At 45.9% G+C, this 15,157-nt stretch overlaps 1 protein-coding gene across 1 annotated transcript in view; it reads right to left on the reverse strand.

Moving 5' to 3' along the window:
* The window catches only part of WNT7A (Wnt family member 7A), a 39,388-nt gene extending 24,463 nt beyond the window's left edge, over positions 1-14,925 (reverse strand). The window contains exons 1-3 of the mRNA XM_061473006.1: positions 14,200-14,925; positions 13,151-13,377; positions 1,283-1,554 (exon numbers count right to left, since the gene is read on the reverse strand). Coding sequence (XP_061328990.1) covers positions 1,283-1,554; positions 13,151-13,377; positions 14,200-14,270 — 570 coding nt within the window. The 5' untranslated portion in view covers positions 14,271-14,925. The remainder of the gene's footprint in view (positions 1-1,282; positions 1,555-13,150; positions 13,378-14,199) is intronic.
* Positions 14,926-15,157: the final 232 nt, after the last annotated feature.

Below are 15,157 nucleotides of genomic sequence, written 5' to 3' on the forward strand. Positions count from 1 at the left end.
TTGATTTATTCTCAGAACTCAGTGTTAATCTTGCTAGCGGTTTGACGTACTGTGTTTGCACTAGAGAGCCAGACACAAGCAGGCACTGGGGATACTAGACAGAGTAAAAAACATAATCTCATCTATAAAACTACTACAGTAGCATTAAATAAAAGAAGGGTTAGGCTTTTGTTTGGGGTGGAAATGGCTTTTTTCTTTTTTTCAATCTACTTGGCTCTAGCATAAGTGGAGCTGTCTCAGAGCCCACAGGTAATTACTACAACAAAAATAGTATCCACAAATTCACTGCTGTTCCTAACTTCCTTCTCCCATTTGCTTCTAAGTCACACTAACATAATGCTCAAATCAGTACTAATGCTCAGTGGAGGAGGTACAGCAGTGAGCTCAGAAAGCAAGAGGATTGATACTCATTCTGTAAAATGCGATTAGCAAAACAGCACCTTCCGTACAGAGAGCAGCGCTGGGCTACCTGCACATGGGGAGCACGAGGCAGCCCCTGGCCACTCCTCGCTGGTGTAAATCAGAGCCCCTGCACCACCGAGACTGTTCAGGGTATGCTGGAGAAGGCCTGACCAGCAGGGATCTGAGGAGCACAGATCAGGTCAGGTCTTCCTTCTGCAACAGCTGCTGTTGATAATCAGAAAACTGGCCAAGTGGAGCAAATAGAAAAGGCAGCAAACCCGGGGCACTCAGTGCCCAGGATCCACAGGAAACGTCTTGGAAGCTGCTGAGTTCCTGTCTTCTTGAGCACTGGTTCTGGAGCAGCTGCTTTCAGCTACCCAGTTCAAAAGAATGGGGAGGGGGCAGGCATCTTGCTGTGCAGAATGATAAAGCAAATCCATATAATGGTGTGAGTCAGCCTGTGGCCTTTTTGCTAAAGTATTTTAATACTTCTAGAGGTAGTCCTCACACAAAGAGCAAGGTTTAAAGAGTTGGTTTGAAAACGATCCCTTTTCAAATGAGGAGTTCATGTCTGAACCTGACGAAAATCCCATTCACCCACACAGTAGCAGCAAGCTTTCTACCATAAAGTATCATTTGACTTTACAGTTAAAATGTTTGTTTGCTTTTTTCTTTTTCCAGCTGTAGAGAGTAACATTTAGACAAATATGTGATGCACAGATGGTCCAACCAGCTCGTATAACTCACCAAGGTGCCTACTTGTCTACTGTAAAATGAGGTTGGCATTAAAGCACACTGTAGTTGCGAGGCACTGTCCATGACCTAACCCATCTCCAGTCCCAGGCTGGAGATGGCCTGGGAGGAAAGCAGAGGGACTTACCTTCCGCCCAGCCTCATTGTTGTGCAGATTCATGAGTGTCCTTGCATTTTGCTTAATCTCCCGGGCATCCACAAACACTTTGGCGAATCCTATTCCGTATCTGATGTCTGCAGAGCAGCCTCCCCATTTCCATCCTTCCTCTTTATGGTACTGTCCTTGTTTTTCTTTGTCACAGCCACAGTCACTCAGGTTGCCCTGTGTACAGGCAGCTGTGATTGCATGTGCTACCCCAGCAGCAATGATGGCGTACGTGAATGCTGCTTCTCTGCTACCTGAAATGAAAACAGTGCTGTAAATACATGATACAACATGGTGACATGAGTTAGAAAAACACAGGCAAGGTCCTGCCGTGCAAACATCAGGAGGCTATTATTAGGAGTGCTGTAAATCTGCAGGCATAAGCAAGTCTCTACTCTTCTAAGTATTGATTTTTGTGGACGTTCACTTTCTGAAATGATAGCTCTCTATGAGATAGTAAGATATAAAGTATTGTTTAGGCAACTTCACATATATATTTCCAGATGGTATTAGAAGTAGTCAAACTAAACTTTCTATAGCAACAGGGTGGGGTGGCAAATGCTCTAGCTCAAAAAGAAAGAAAGAAAAGGAAAATAGGTGGAATTGGGAGTGAAATTGCTAAAACAACCATATTAAACTTCTTAAAAAAACAGAAACGGGATTTTATTTAGGAATTGCATTCTGCACTAAAAACTATTTGTACAGGAAACCAGCCTCTGTTTACAGGAAGAAAACCTCTGTTAGAAATCTTGTTCTGAAAATACCTTTACTGATCTGGAACATGGGATTTTTACATTGTAGGTATCACAAAGTTTTCAGCAGTGATATTTGTGCAGACTCAATGAAATCAGTTTTGGGTTTAATTTCAAAATGCCTCAAAATTTAAATTTCAACACTTAATTTTTCAAAATTAGGATGGAAAAAATAACCTACACTGTTGCAGGTACATGACAAAAGCAAGGCAACGTAACAGCCTCCGCAGAGGACTGCGAGGAGGAGGTTAAGCCAATATTGATTTGTGCAACACAGAATCATAGGATACTTAGGGTTGGAAAGGACCAACAACATGGCTATAATAACAACAGGCTTCTGTTTGGTTCTCACTTTAGATCTATGATTTAATTTATCTTGAAGATTTTTTGCATTCTGCTCTGTGGATTTCCCATATGTGGATCCTACAAGATCTGAGAGACTTCCAGAACCAGTTCTGATGCATGAGAGCCCCTTCAAAACCTAAGGAGATATGCAGAGATCACCTATGTCTGTCAAACATCCCATTAAAAAAATCTTGGATCTCCCAAACTAAGCAATTACCCATACTCTTATTTCTCCAAGGTCAAAATCTACCCTTGCATCAATTGGATCAGAATCAGGCTCTTAATCAGGAGAGGTGCAGATGGGAAGATCAGCTTCCCTTCTCCAAACACCCAGCAGTGGAGTTCTGGCAGAGCTTAGCTACTGGCAATAGTTTCTTATACAAGAAACAAGCACATTTCTGTTGTTTATTGGATTTCACAAAAAAATCATTACTTGGGAAAGAAATCTTACAAGCACTTCATTCTCAGCTACGTCCCTTTCACACCCATGATCTGGATTTCTCTTACTTGCCACTAAATGGTTCTTCTAATGCAAAATGTTCACTTCCTTAAGGCAAGAAGTACAATGGAAAACAAGATGACATAAAATCTGTTAATAGGCATCTTCACACCCTTTTATTGCACACGCAATATTCCCACTAATACTGCCATGCACTGTATTTAAGAAACTTGTAGTAAAGTATCATTATTCCTCAAAGGATTTCTTGTTTTCCTATATTAAAAAAAAGTCACAAAATGTTGAGTTGTTGGGACTGTGGACTTTGCAGATGAAGCTTTCCAGAACATTTGGCTTTTTATGAAAATCTGAATGGGGGATAGAAATCACAGGCTTTAGGTGGATTTGGAGTTGCACTCTCAGTGCCTCTGTATGGACACCAGAGGAGGCAGGTGGAAATTTGGTCCTACTCCAGAGTGAATCCACCAGGACCAGCAAGGGCACCTTGTAGTTCTTCCTCCAGTTTATCTTCAACAATATCCTCACTATTTTAAATACAACACTATGAAAAATACACTGACAAACAGGGCAAGGTAGAATAAGAAGTCCCAGTTTCTCTGCTCAGAGGGGAGCAATGCATTACACTGGGTTTCTGGTGAAATTTGCATCTGGTTCTGGTTTTCCTTCGGTTGGATGATTTCTGCTCTATCACAAGTTGTTTTCAAGATCTAGAATAAAAAACACTGGGAGATCACTTTAACCTGACATACTGAACATAATAAAGACTAAGCAGCTCTTTTGCTTCTTAGAAGGGAGCAAAATGCAACGCAGGGAGTATAAAACTGGCACAAGCAGAATCAGACCCCAGTGTCAATCTTGGCCATAAAATATGTTACACAAATTAAGTTATTTTATAAGTGGGTCTTGTTTGGGGGAAAAGTTGAGCAGCTTTTTAAAACTAAAGTTAGAGAATTACAAGGTAAACTAAGTGTCTGGAGGAATTGATCCAGGCGGGAAGCACCTTGGCACTTGTGCAGTATTGATAAAGTGGAACAGGCTTGTCCCGTCTGTATCAAACTATCGCTGTTTTTCCACAAATCAATCACTTTTTGAAGCTTCATTACCCTTGTCTGGCCCATAGGAATGCCAGCATACAGGCTAGGGGGAGACTTAATTCATTTTGAGCCTCCTCTGTGACAATGCTTTAAATATCAAAGGAGCATAACAGGGCTTTGGACAGCAGACTGGATAACATGAGAACATGTGCTTTCCTACCACTTTTAAACAGCAAATGCTACTCCTCTGCTTCTGGTTTCAGCAGACAGTTGAGGTGCCTGGAGGATCTCGGAAGGAAACGCTGCTTTAACAAGGTAGGCTCAGGCTGCTGCTTGCAGGCAATGGGTGGTTTCCTCTGAGACTCTGCTGATGCTCCAGAACAGCTGACCTGCTCTGTATTCAGTCTAATCTCAAAACATGGGTAGGTTGAAAGGTGCAACATCATCACTGCTGGATGGTGGATTCTGGATCAGTTTGGGAACTAAGCTGATATCATCCTCTTTTATCTTCTTTCTTGTTTAGTTTTCAGCTGAGACCTATGCTTTACTTTCCCTCCGAAAATTTAGGAGTAAAAACCTTGGGATCCTGGTGCTAGAAAAAGGTCAGGCTTTGATATCAACACTGTACTGAGACTCTCATACCCAAGCTGAAGGTGATGGTAACTGTAGCATCACGAAATATTTCACAGGTGGGAACAGCACCTCTGGTGTAGGAAGATAAAGAAATTCAGCAAAGCAGGAGGTACGGCACAAAACATAGGGCAAAGAAAGGACAGAGCTAGCAGCAATGCATCACACCATGTGAGACACAGAGCCTGCTTGGGCCACTTCTTTCCTAGCAAAAATAGATAGATAGTCAGCAGGTTGATGGTAAAATCAAGGGGTTTGCTCTTCTGTATGACCAACAGAGTGTGGAAAACTCTAATCTGCAGTAACTACCTTCTCTAGATGGCTCAGAAGATCAGGCAGTAGCTGGGAGAGTAAATTGGTATGTTTTCAGCAGTGAAATCAGAAAAGACCTTTTGGAGAGAGCTTAAATAAAATGTACTCAATGGCGTGAGCTATTCAAGCTGTCTCTTGAGCAATTTTATGACCCATTCACTAGACACCTTGTGCGGAGACCCAGGAATTAAACCTTCTCACAGCCAGTTCTCACTGAACCCATACTTAAACTGCAACTGGACTTAAATCTATGATTTAAAAAAAAAAAAAAGAATTTTTTAAAAAGTAAGTTTAATTTAGAAATACATATAAAAAACAAACCCAGTGATCTTTGTGGGAGGATTGGTGGAAATCATGATCCCAGATGTTAGGTCAACTTAAGAGGTTTTGATGAGGCTTTTCCAGCCCATGACTTGCAAGGGTGCACATAAAACCACTTGTGATGAGTAAACTAGCAGAGGAAAAATGAATGACAGCTGCCTGAGCCCTACCCGAGTTGTGGAGAGAGGTGGAGAGTTGGCTGTGTGTGTACAGGAATTGTAAGCCACCCTTTCAGCTCCCAAATCACATGTTCTTCTCATTGTCTGGAATAAGCAAAGGCTAAACACACGCCAGAGATCAACTCCAAGCATTAGAAGCTGCAGGAAAGCATGCAGCAGTCTGTCAGAGGTTGCTTTGGTCATTAATGAAGCTGGTGATGTGACAGGTTTCTACCCACGGCAGCATTGCCAGGTATAACTGCTATAACACCATAAGTGATGCTCAAGCACAGTGGCTGGCAGGGAGTGGGGGGCACACCCTGTGCTTGACCCCAGCAGTGTCACCCATCAGCACTCAGCCTGGCCGTGAGATATGGGCACTGACACCAGCCTGGCTCCACTTCCCCATCTACACAGGGGCTGTCCTCAGCCTAAACAAGTGCTTCAGTGCTGTGGGAACACAGAGGCTTTTCTTCATGAATCGGACACAAATATCTCCCCACTCTTTCTGGGTTTCCATAAGGTATTCAGCGTGTTGCAGCTCCAATTGCTTTGACAGCAGAGAGTTTGGCATCCATGGCCTCCAATATTCCTGCAGCCCCACTCTGTTGATGCAAATCATGCTCTGAAGCACTGGAGTCCTGGCTTTAGACCCTTCACTGGGCAGCAGGCGACAATCCCAAACTGGCTTTGTCTCTGAGCTCTGCACAGTCAACCACCACCACATTGTGTCAAATGTCACAAAGGGAAGCACTAAGATTACCATAGATAAGTGCAAACGTAAGTATTACCAAGACAGGTGGCTCTCCTAACACTGAGCATACTTCCGTACCCAGTAGCATTAATCCTGCAAATATTCACATGTGTGTCTTTGCTTTTGGGTAAAAATGTTTGTGTGACTGGGCTTTGGCTGATCAGCAAGTGGATCAGCTGCAGAGTGGTCTGCATTCTGGTTTTAATTTAGCTTTCAATTTAGTTTCATCTAAAAATTTGAACAGTTTGTAAAAAGCTTCATTCACACTGATTAGAAATAAGAATTTAGTTTTAAAAAGCTGCATAATCCCTTGATGTTGCATGGGAAACAGGACCTAAGCTTGCAAGATAGACTGGGTTTACTTGCAGGAAGTCAACAGGTGCTCAGCAGTTCAGTACCTCTCAGGATCTAAGCATGCTTCTAAATAACTTGGCCCATCCCATCAGTCCCCCCCATGAACTGACTAAGCTGTGAAATAAAAAAGATAAATTTCTATTTATCTCCCTTGAAAACATGGGTTGTATTTTTTTGCTATTTAAAGCCAAAAGGTCAGAGAGGGAGTTACCTGCAGTGACATGAGCTGAAATATGATTGTGAAAATAGAAAGATGGAAACACAATGTGCATTGCCAATTATGTGCCATAGCTAACATTACTTCATATCTCTCTATAGAGGTCATAACTCATAGCTAGGAAAGACAAAGAACAGATCCATCCTCTGCCTACTTTGGGGTGTGCCTCCTCCTTCCTTGGTAGGCTATGTAGGGTCTTGCTTTCTATTTCCTTAACCTAGCACGTGTGATTAATAAAAATGGTAGCTTAAAATAATCACTGAAGTACCCCTCCCCTATTTGTCTTCCCCCTTCTGTAATGGGTCAAAGTTTTGAGGGGTTTGGTGCCTTAAAATATTGTACTGACTTGAAATGAAAATGGCAGTTGTCTATATATCAGCAGCATGCTCTCTGCAAAGATTAGTACCAGGAAATAAAATAAATAAAGTTGCTCTAAGAGACATTCGAGAGTTTGGGGGGTTTAGTCACTGCCCACGTTCACAAACTGAAGTTTAGTTTTGTCAACACATCACATTCTTGGAGAGGAAACACTGAAAATACCCTCTTTAAACTTATGAAGTTGCTGCTGAAGGCACGTGCATTTCAAACATCACAGCCAGTATTTCAGAGTTGAGACAATGGTTTCCCCTTTTGTGATGGTCCTGATCCCTCCAGAAGCCGTGCTTCAGGAAGAGCCACGTGCTGACCCTGCAACAGGAGAGACTCTTCCACCTTTCCAGTGAAATGCAATCTTCCTGTTTCTCTGAAACATGTACTCACAAGACACATTTGAAGGCAGGTATGAAAACCTTCTGATGGGAATTCCAACTGCAGTGACCTTGGGGCAATGTTTTATCTTACTGTGACAGTCCCTGCTGAGACAGATTGACTTTCTGGCTTACAGCAGCATGCTAGGTTTGGGATGTTCAGGCCATATTTCAGCCTGGCCTCTGTTTTGCCTGCAAGTAACTGTTCTCGTGCAAGAATCTGACATTAAGAACTGGATGTAAGTGCTGGAAACTGCGCAGAAATACCAGTTCAGACCTTGCCTGAGTAGATAGCAAGAGGCTTGTGAATTTCAGTATTTCTTTTCCATGTATCTCAAGGGTTTTGCAACACCAGTGGGTCAGAAAACTGAACACTGAATAGTGCAGGAGCACTTAGAGCCTGGTTTCCCATAGACTTGTGCAGGTAATCTTATGTGCAATATGAGAACAGCAAGATTTTCAGAATGAGCTACCAGTGGTTGTTTAGTTGGTCTCTTATTTTGTAATTCAAAGAATCAGACTATAAAACCTAACACAAGCGGTTACATCAGTATTTCAAATCAAAAAGCTCTGGAAAATGATTGAAGACTAAATCCTCTATTGAACACACCTGTACCAAAATCCTCTATTGAACACACCTGTACCAAATGTTTGCAAAACTGTGTCCTTTACACAGTGACAAAACAAAGTTTTACTCTGTTTTCTTTTAACCCTACCAGACCAGATGGGATAATGAGCTAGATCTTGTTCTCTTTTTCATACTAGCAAAAGAGATAGTTCCTGATAGCTTCTGAACAAGCTACTTAAGGGTTTGGCTTGTAGGGCAGTTGTTATTTATTGCAATAGACAAGAATATCCCCTCTTCCTTTATGCTGTTGAAGCCACAGAAGAAAAGTGTATTTTAATATGTGGGAAATAAATCACTGCTAAATTCAGTCCAGTGGGCAGTGTAGAGCTAATATAGTGTATAAAGCACAGCTAACAGCCTCTCCTGTTTTAATGTGTACATCTGAGTATATCTGTACTGATCCCTCAAAGGCACTGGGCACAATGTACACTGGTGCTGTGCGCAGAAGTTTGGTCCATATGGATTCTTGTTTTGATTTCAGTTTTCCTTATTCCCATGAGTAATATGAGATGGATGAAGGTATCAATGTGATTATACTGAAACATTTTTTAGTATGAAAGAAACCAAAGAACTGATGAGTTTTGGTAAGACCAGGATGAAAACCTGGTTGAAACCCCTTTTGCTGTAATGCTCATTGAAGACCACCACGTCTTCACAGCCCTCGGCTGATTCTCTCCAGCCTTTCCCATGCAGGGTCTGTGACAGCTTCTGCATGGTCATAGTGGCTTTCTTTTCATAGACCTATACTGAGATGAGTTTCCTTTGTGTGTCACTTTGCCGAGATTAAGTCAAACAGTTTGCATTAGTTTCACTTGGGAGGCTTCATTTAATAGTGGCAGCGCTACTCAGGACATAGTTTTTCCGTTTTTCCCTATGATGCCAATATGGTGCTGCCCTCTAGATACCATGAAATATTTACATATCCTAAGGGAATTATTTGAGTTAGTTATTCCTTGGCCTGTGATTATCACAAACAGCAAAGTTACTGTTGACTACCTGTTGACAAGGTTGCACACCAGAACGGGTTAGTAAGGCATCTGATGAAGAGCCTTCCCTATAGCACTTGCTCTTTCTGCAGTCCGTCAGAGCCCAAATCTGATTTTCACATTCTATCAAAGGCATCCCTGGTTGCTCAGATGTTGAGGCTTGAACCGTATTTCACCTGAAGAGAGGTGGGCACGAATTTTTTGGCCAGTCCTGCTTTAAACCCTTGGTTTAATTGTGGCTGTCTTCAGGAACAGAACTGCTGAGCACTGTAACAAATAGGTTTGGTTTTAAAAGTGTCCAGAACTGCAGCATTGCGTCATCTCCATGGTTATTTTAAAATTTCTCTTTGTGACTTTACATTATTAATAAGGTGTCTACAGAAATGTCTAGAACAAAAATCCTTGTGGTGATCTTGATGGCGACTTTGTCACTCCCGTAACTGGACCGAGCCCTCTGCTGGAGTAAACTGATGTCACTTTTACTCTGTTATTTCTCTTCATGCTATTGGCACTTTAGTCACCAGCTGTCACGATAAGATATCCGCAGTATGTCAGTAGGGAAGAATCTCTTATTTGAAGAACAAACTAGACAAAATGACACAAGAAATGAGAGTATATGCTGTGCACTGGTTTGAAGTATGCTACACGAAGTGGTAACTGTGGCCACAAATAGGCCATATGAAGCATGAATGAGTTTAAATAGCTGTTAACTGTAACTCTACAACTAAATTATCCCTTGAAGATGGATTAGATGTGAATTTGTTAAAATACAGATACACACAAGCTACAGATTAGAGCAGGAAAATTGTATTTGATGCTTTCCTCTTACTGACTTCAGTGTTTGACCAGGGCTGCCTCTTGGCATTTTAAAAGTGGGAAAAGAGGAGCACAGAGCAGGGTCTCTGTCCCTCAGCCACACAATGGCAGAGCCACAGGGAGAACTGAGGCCTCTTGAATCACCCTGTAGTGACAAGAAGAGAATTTCAATAATTTGGGCACATTTGCGCAACATTCCTAAAGCGGATCACCCTGTAAAGGTAAAAGTAAAGAAACCAGGTTCTGAAGAGGTTTAGCTTGGTGTGCCATCAAAATCAGAGCTTGGGAAATAGTTCTCAAGAATCTGTGGTATCCAAGGGAACTTATTTGTATGGACAAACACACACAAATCCATTAGCATAAGAGTTATTTAAGCACATCCTCCCAGATTGATATTAGACTGCTCACTGCACATGTTCAGCAGCGCAGTGGCCAGGCCAGCCACATCACTGTCATTCTGAAGTCATACCCTAATCATAGAGCCAGTACATCAGTGCCACTCCAGAGGCAGAGCATAGCCTCTGAGAGAGAAAGCTCAATGAGGTCATGTGTGGCCATGGACTTTACTGCAGGTGTCAAGACAAAGCTGCCCCATGTACTTCCTAGATAGTAACTTTAAGGATGCAAGTGGCCAAGAAATAAAATCAGTCTTTGAACGCTATGAAAGGTGACAATGTGTTAGTTGCTGTGTGAATAGTATTTTGTAATACACACAATGACAAGGGACTGAGGATCTAGAGCTGTCGCTGCTAATTAAAAAAGCGACAAGGATACAGTAACTAATGTTAACCGGAATTGTTCCTGTGCACTGTAACCTTAAAATACACCCTCTAGGGTATATGGTCCTTCATGTCCCACATACCTCCTCCTGTTTAGATTGAGGCACAGAGGGCTGATCTCCTCTAGTTTGTGGGCACCTAACTTGGCTTATGGCTTTATAGCACATAAGCTTTACCCTTTTTTCATGAGGGTAATATTAACCTTTATCTCTCTGACTGATAACCTAGAGCACACCCTGACACAGAGATCTTAGGAAAAGAGGGAGAAACCTGGGAAACAGATTATTTTTCTTATAGCTGTACAAAAATTATTTGTGTCAGATACTCTAGGTCTCTGTACATGCTGATAGGGAAGAAGCAGAAGAACAACGAGACAACCTGAGCAAGAATTACATTATAACACTTCCCAGTGTTTGAAGGCCTGAGTATCTCTATCCTCGAGACATCATGCACGTCTTGGGTGCAAGTAAAATTCACCACTGAAGATTTCAAACCTGTGTGATTTTTATCAAAGTTTGTTTTCAAATTTAAGTGTATAACCCGTTTAAATCTGAAGGGGTTTGTTATTCTTTAAATGAGTTTTATCATTTGGATGCCATTCAACACTTGACTGTGTTCCAAAGCCAGCGATGAATTTGCCCTATCCATCTTAGCCTCATAATGGATAGATAGAACATATTAAGAGTTATCACCTCAAAGACAGATCAAAGTCTACTTTCTTTAATATTGACTTCCTTTAAAAGAACCTAAATATAACCTGCTAGCTAAATAATTCAATTTTGGGAGGGGGGGAGGAACTGAGTGCATGTTTGTACAAGAGACCACAGCAACTCTGCAGTTCTAAGATTCATTGAAGAATTAAAAATCCTTCTCACATTTTCTGTTTAAGGAAATGTTACTCTTGGAGTAAATGAGCCCAAACCTGTCAGCCATCCAAATGGGCTCTTCACTGACATAAGTGGCAAACACTTGCATGCATCACTGACAGGAACAGCTCGGCTCAAGGAATAGAAACAATGAGCTAATCTGAATAAATGGTCCATTTTCAGATGTTTCACAGTGTCATGTAGGGTCGCTTTTACATCCCCTACTTGGCTCACCCTGTTTGATTATCAATGGTGTTGAAATATCGGTAACTCACATGGGGCTTTCAAATTTAGTCATCTTGCTCTTTCTGATCTTCCCTTAAATGTCACTGGGGTTTGGAAAATACACATATCAGCATGCACACATGTGATAAAGCACATTTAGTTCCTGCCAGGAGTTCTCAGGAGTTCCAGAGCAGAGCAGCAAAGATGTATTCCTGCATTTCACCGGAATGCAGGAATAAGGAACTAGGGACATACCCTGCCATTCATCCCTAGATGACTAAGTGCCTGGAGCAAGTCTAGTCCGGAGGGTTTCCCAGCAAGCTAGAAGCCAGGGCACAGCTGCTGTGGGACTGCTCAGGGCTCTTCTACCTCCTGTCCTCAATCACTTCTTCCATTTTACTGAAAGATCCATGTTTTCTATCATGCTAAGCATTGTTTGATGGGGTTTCTGCATTTGGCATCTACATGTTACATGGGGAGGAGGCAGAAAGACCTTAAGGCTGAAAACCACAAATCCCAATTTCAACTTCTGGATGAGGAATGCTGTCCTGGAAGTGATTAGCTTTCAATGATGGCTTTAAAAAGGGCTATACCTATATTTGGAAAACACCTTTCCTGAGTCTTTGCATCTTAAGTGCTGTGGAATCAATAATTACTGAGTAAACTCCACTAACTACTACATGATTTCAGTACAGGGTTATGAGAGCTCTGTTTCTTCAGGCATTTGTGTTTGTCACTATTAATGCTGGTTCAGTTAAGAATTTAGATGTATTTTGTATTGTTGCAATAACTGGGTGCTGGGGGGGGGGGGGGGGGGGGGGGGGGGGAAGGAAGGAAATTGGGATCTTCAGCCTGTTGCTTGGAACAGTTTTTATAAATGTCCTGACATCTCCAAGCAGAACCTACCCCTTCTTTGTGGTGGGAGGGGGGACACTACATATAGTTGCTATAGAATAACTACCGTGTCCAGTGGAAGTCTCTTAGAAGAAGACTAAGTGCTGGACTTAGTCTCAACAGGTACAAACAGTGTCGCTGCTGAGCTGCTCCCCACTCAGCATTCGGTCTCTGACCACTACCTTTAACCAGAACCAAACACCTTCTTCACATCCCTAAGTACACGAGCACGGCTGCTGTCCTGTCCTGCGCACAGATGGGGAAGCTTTCGTAAAGGATTTGCAAGACCAGGAGAGTGCAATGCTGTGGTGGAAGCTAACGCATGTGGAAGGGCTTTCCTTAACCACAGCAGGTGCCCTGCCAGAAGGAAGCACAGATGTCAGTCACACTGGTAGCAACAGCCATAGCATCCAAGTGAAGATGCCCAGGTGACAGTCCTGCCCTGGCTGGTGCAAGCTGGACGAGCCAGCTGGTCCTTCCTAATGCCATAGATGTGCCTGCAATGCTCCCCGTGTGCCCCCCTTTGAGTGTCATGCAGGTGGGAGCCAGCCAGCAGCGATCAGAGAGGCAACATACCCACTTTGAGCTCCTTCCCGAAGACGGTCCTCTCTCCCAGGGCAGAGCAGTTCCAGCGCCCGTTGCGGAACTGGAACTGGCACTCGTTGATGCCCATCTGGGACCCTTCCCCGATGACGATAATAGCGTCGGGCCTGCTCTGGCAGATCGCCCGCTGCCGGGGGGCCAGACCCGGGATCTTGTTACAGATGATGCTGGCTCCCAGGGCCACCACAGAGGAAAAACCCCTGCAACGACAACATACCAGGGACTGAGGGGCGGCTGGTGCCCGAGGCACCCGCAGCACCCGCCGAGTCCAGCTTTGGCAGGTGCCGCCGGAAAACTGCCGCCTCTTCCCGCTGAGCTTCCCTCTCCCTCTCTCCACAGCCGGAGCGGAGATAAGGCGCACGCGGGCTCCTGCCAAAACGGGACCCAACTTCCTCATTCGTGAAATTAAAACGCGTGCAGCGGCGTTGCGTGCCCGGGCCCCTCACAGGCAACGGGCAGGGAGGGATTTCCCTCTCCTGTGGGATAGCGGGAGGGCAAAGGGAGGGCAGAGGGTGACCCGCGCCCGCCGCTGCATCCCCCCGCAGCCGGGCGCATCAGGGCCGGCAGCTCCGCGCGACCCGGGCCGGGGATGCTGCTGCGGGACGGGTCGGGGAAGCTGCCACCGGCCCGTTCCCCGCTGGGTGCGGGTGTTCAGTGCGCAGCAGCAAACCCGCGGCCGGCGGCAGGTGGCTGCGGGGGGCGGGCGGGGGCACCCCGCGGCAGGGGCCCCAGGCTGGGGCGGAGAAGGTCCCGGCTGCTCCGTGGGGTTCCCCGGTTCCCGCATCGGCAGGGACCTCCCGGTCCCAGAGGCTCCGCTCCCCGGGGGTCGCTAAGAGCCGGGGGGGGGGAGGGGGGGGGGTGCTTTACCTGTCCTTTACGAAATAACCGTGATCACTACCATCATCTTTTTCTTTCTGAGACTTCCCGAGTTAAATAGTAACAGGTCTGGGCAGGTTCGGCTGGGAGCGCGAGAACGCGATTGTTATAAAAGAAAGAGGGGAGGAAAAAAAAAAGTTACTTACCCGATCTTGATATACACAATCCCCAGGCTCAGGAAGATGTGGAAGATCCAGCGCCTTGTTTTCCTGTTCATATTCCTTGCTTGCTGTGCCTCAGCCCAACGTGCGAAACGGTGCGTGCCGCGCAGCCGGCCCGGGGCCGGTCCCGGTCCCGGCGGTGCGGTGGGTCAGGGCCGCCCGGCCGAGCGGGGCCCCCCGCGCCGCAGCGCCCCGCCGCTGCGCCCCGGCGAGCCCCCGCAGGCTCTTCGCATGGCCCGCCGGGCCCCGCCGCTCCCGCGCTCCCGGATTTGTATGCCTGTCACACGTCGCGCTTTATTGCCGGCAGCGCACGGGCTGCGGGATCCTCCCGAGCGCCGGCGGCTCCCCCCGGTCCAGCGGTAACTGTCTCCCTGCTCCCCCCACCCCCCCTTTTTTCTTTTCTCCTCGCTTTCCCCCTTTTTCAGCTACTTGGGCGTGTTCTCCAGGGAGGGAGTTGTCCAGCCGGGGGGGAAGAAAGGCGGGAGGTGGGAAGAAGGGTAACCAGGACTGGCAGGCAGATCACCTGCCTGCCCGCAGGCTCACAGCGATCCTCCCGGGGCGCAGAGCGCGACTCCTCCTGCGGGCACGGCCCGGGGGAAAGCGGCGGGAGTTGCGGGGGGTGTCACCGGGGGGTGCCCCCGGGGCTGGCCCCGGCCCGCCGGACGGCATGGGGCCGCTCCCAGCGCTGCTCCGCGCCGGCCGGCACCGGGGGGGGGGTAAGTTTTTACTCCGCGGTAGCTGCCGCTCGCCGGGGCTACCGAGCACCTGGGGCTGGTTTTATGCGTTTGCCCTCCGCGGACGCTCCTCCCCTCGCTCTGCCTCCCCGCTACTGTGTAACGTGCTGCTGCTTTCCCTCCCGGTTTCCGAGGCCAACCGGCGCGGCGGGGCGAGCCCCCTGCAGCGTTCCCCCGCAGCGCCGCCGGTACCACAGCGCGCCGGGGCC

The sequence above is a fragment of the Pezoporus flaviventris genome, unplaced genomic scaffold (assembly GCF_033815535.1).
Source record: "Pezoporus flaviventris isolate CSIRO_AGI_PZ_B2104156 unplaced genomic scaffold, CSIRO_AGI_Pfla_v1 ptg000073l, whole genome shotgun sequence".
Classification (NCBI taxonomy): Eukaryota; Metazoa; Chordata; class Aves; order Psittaciformes; family Psittacidae; genus Pezoporus; species Pezoporus flaviventris.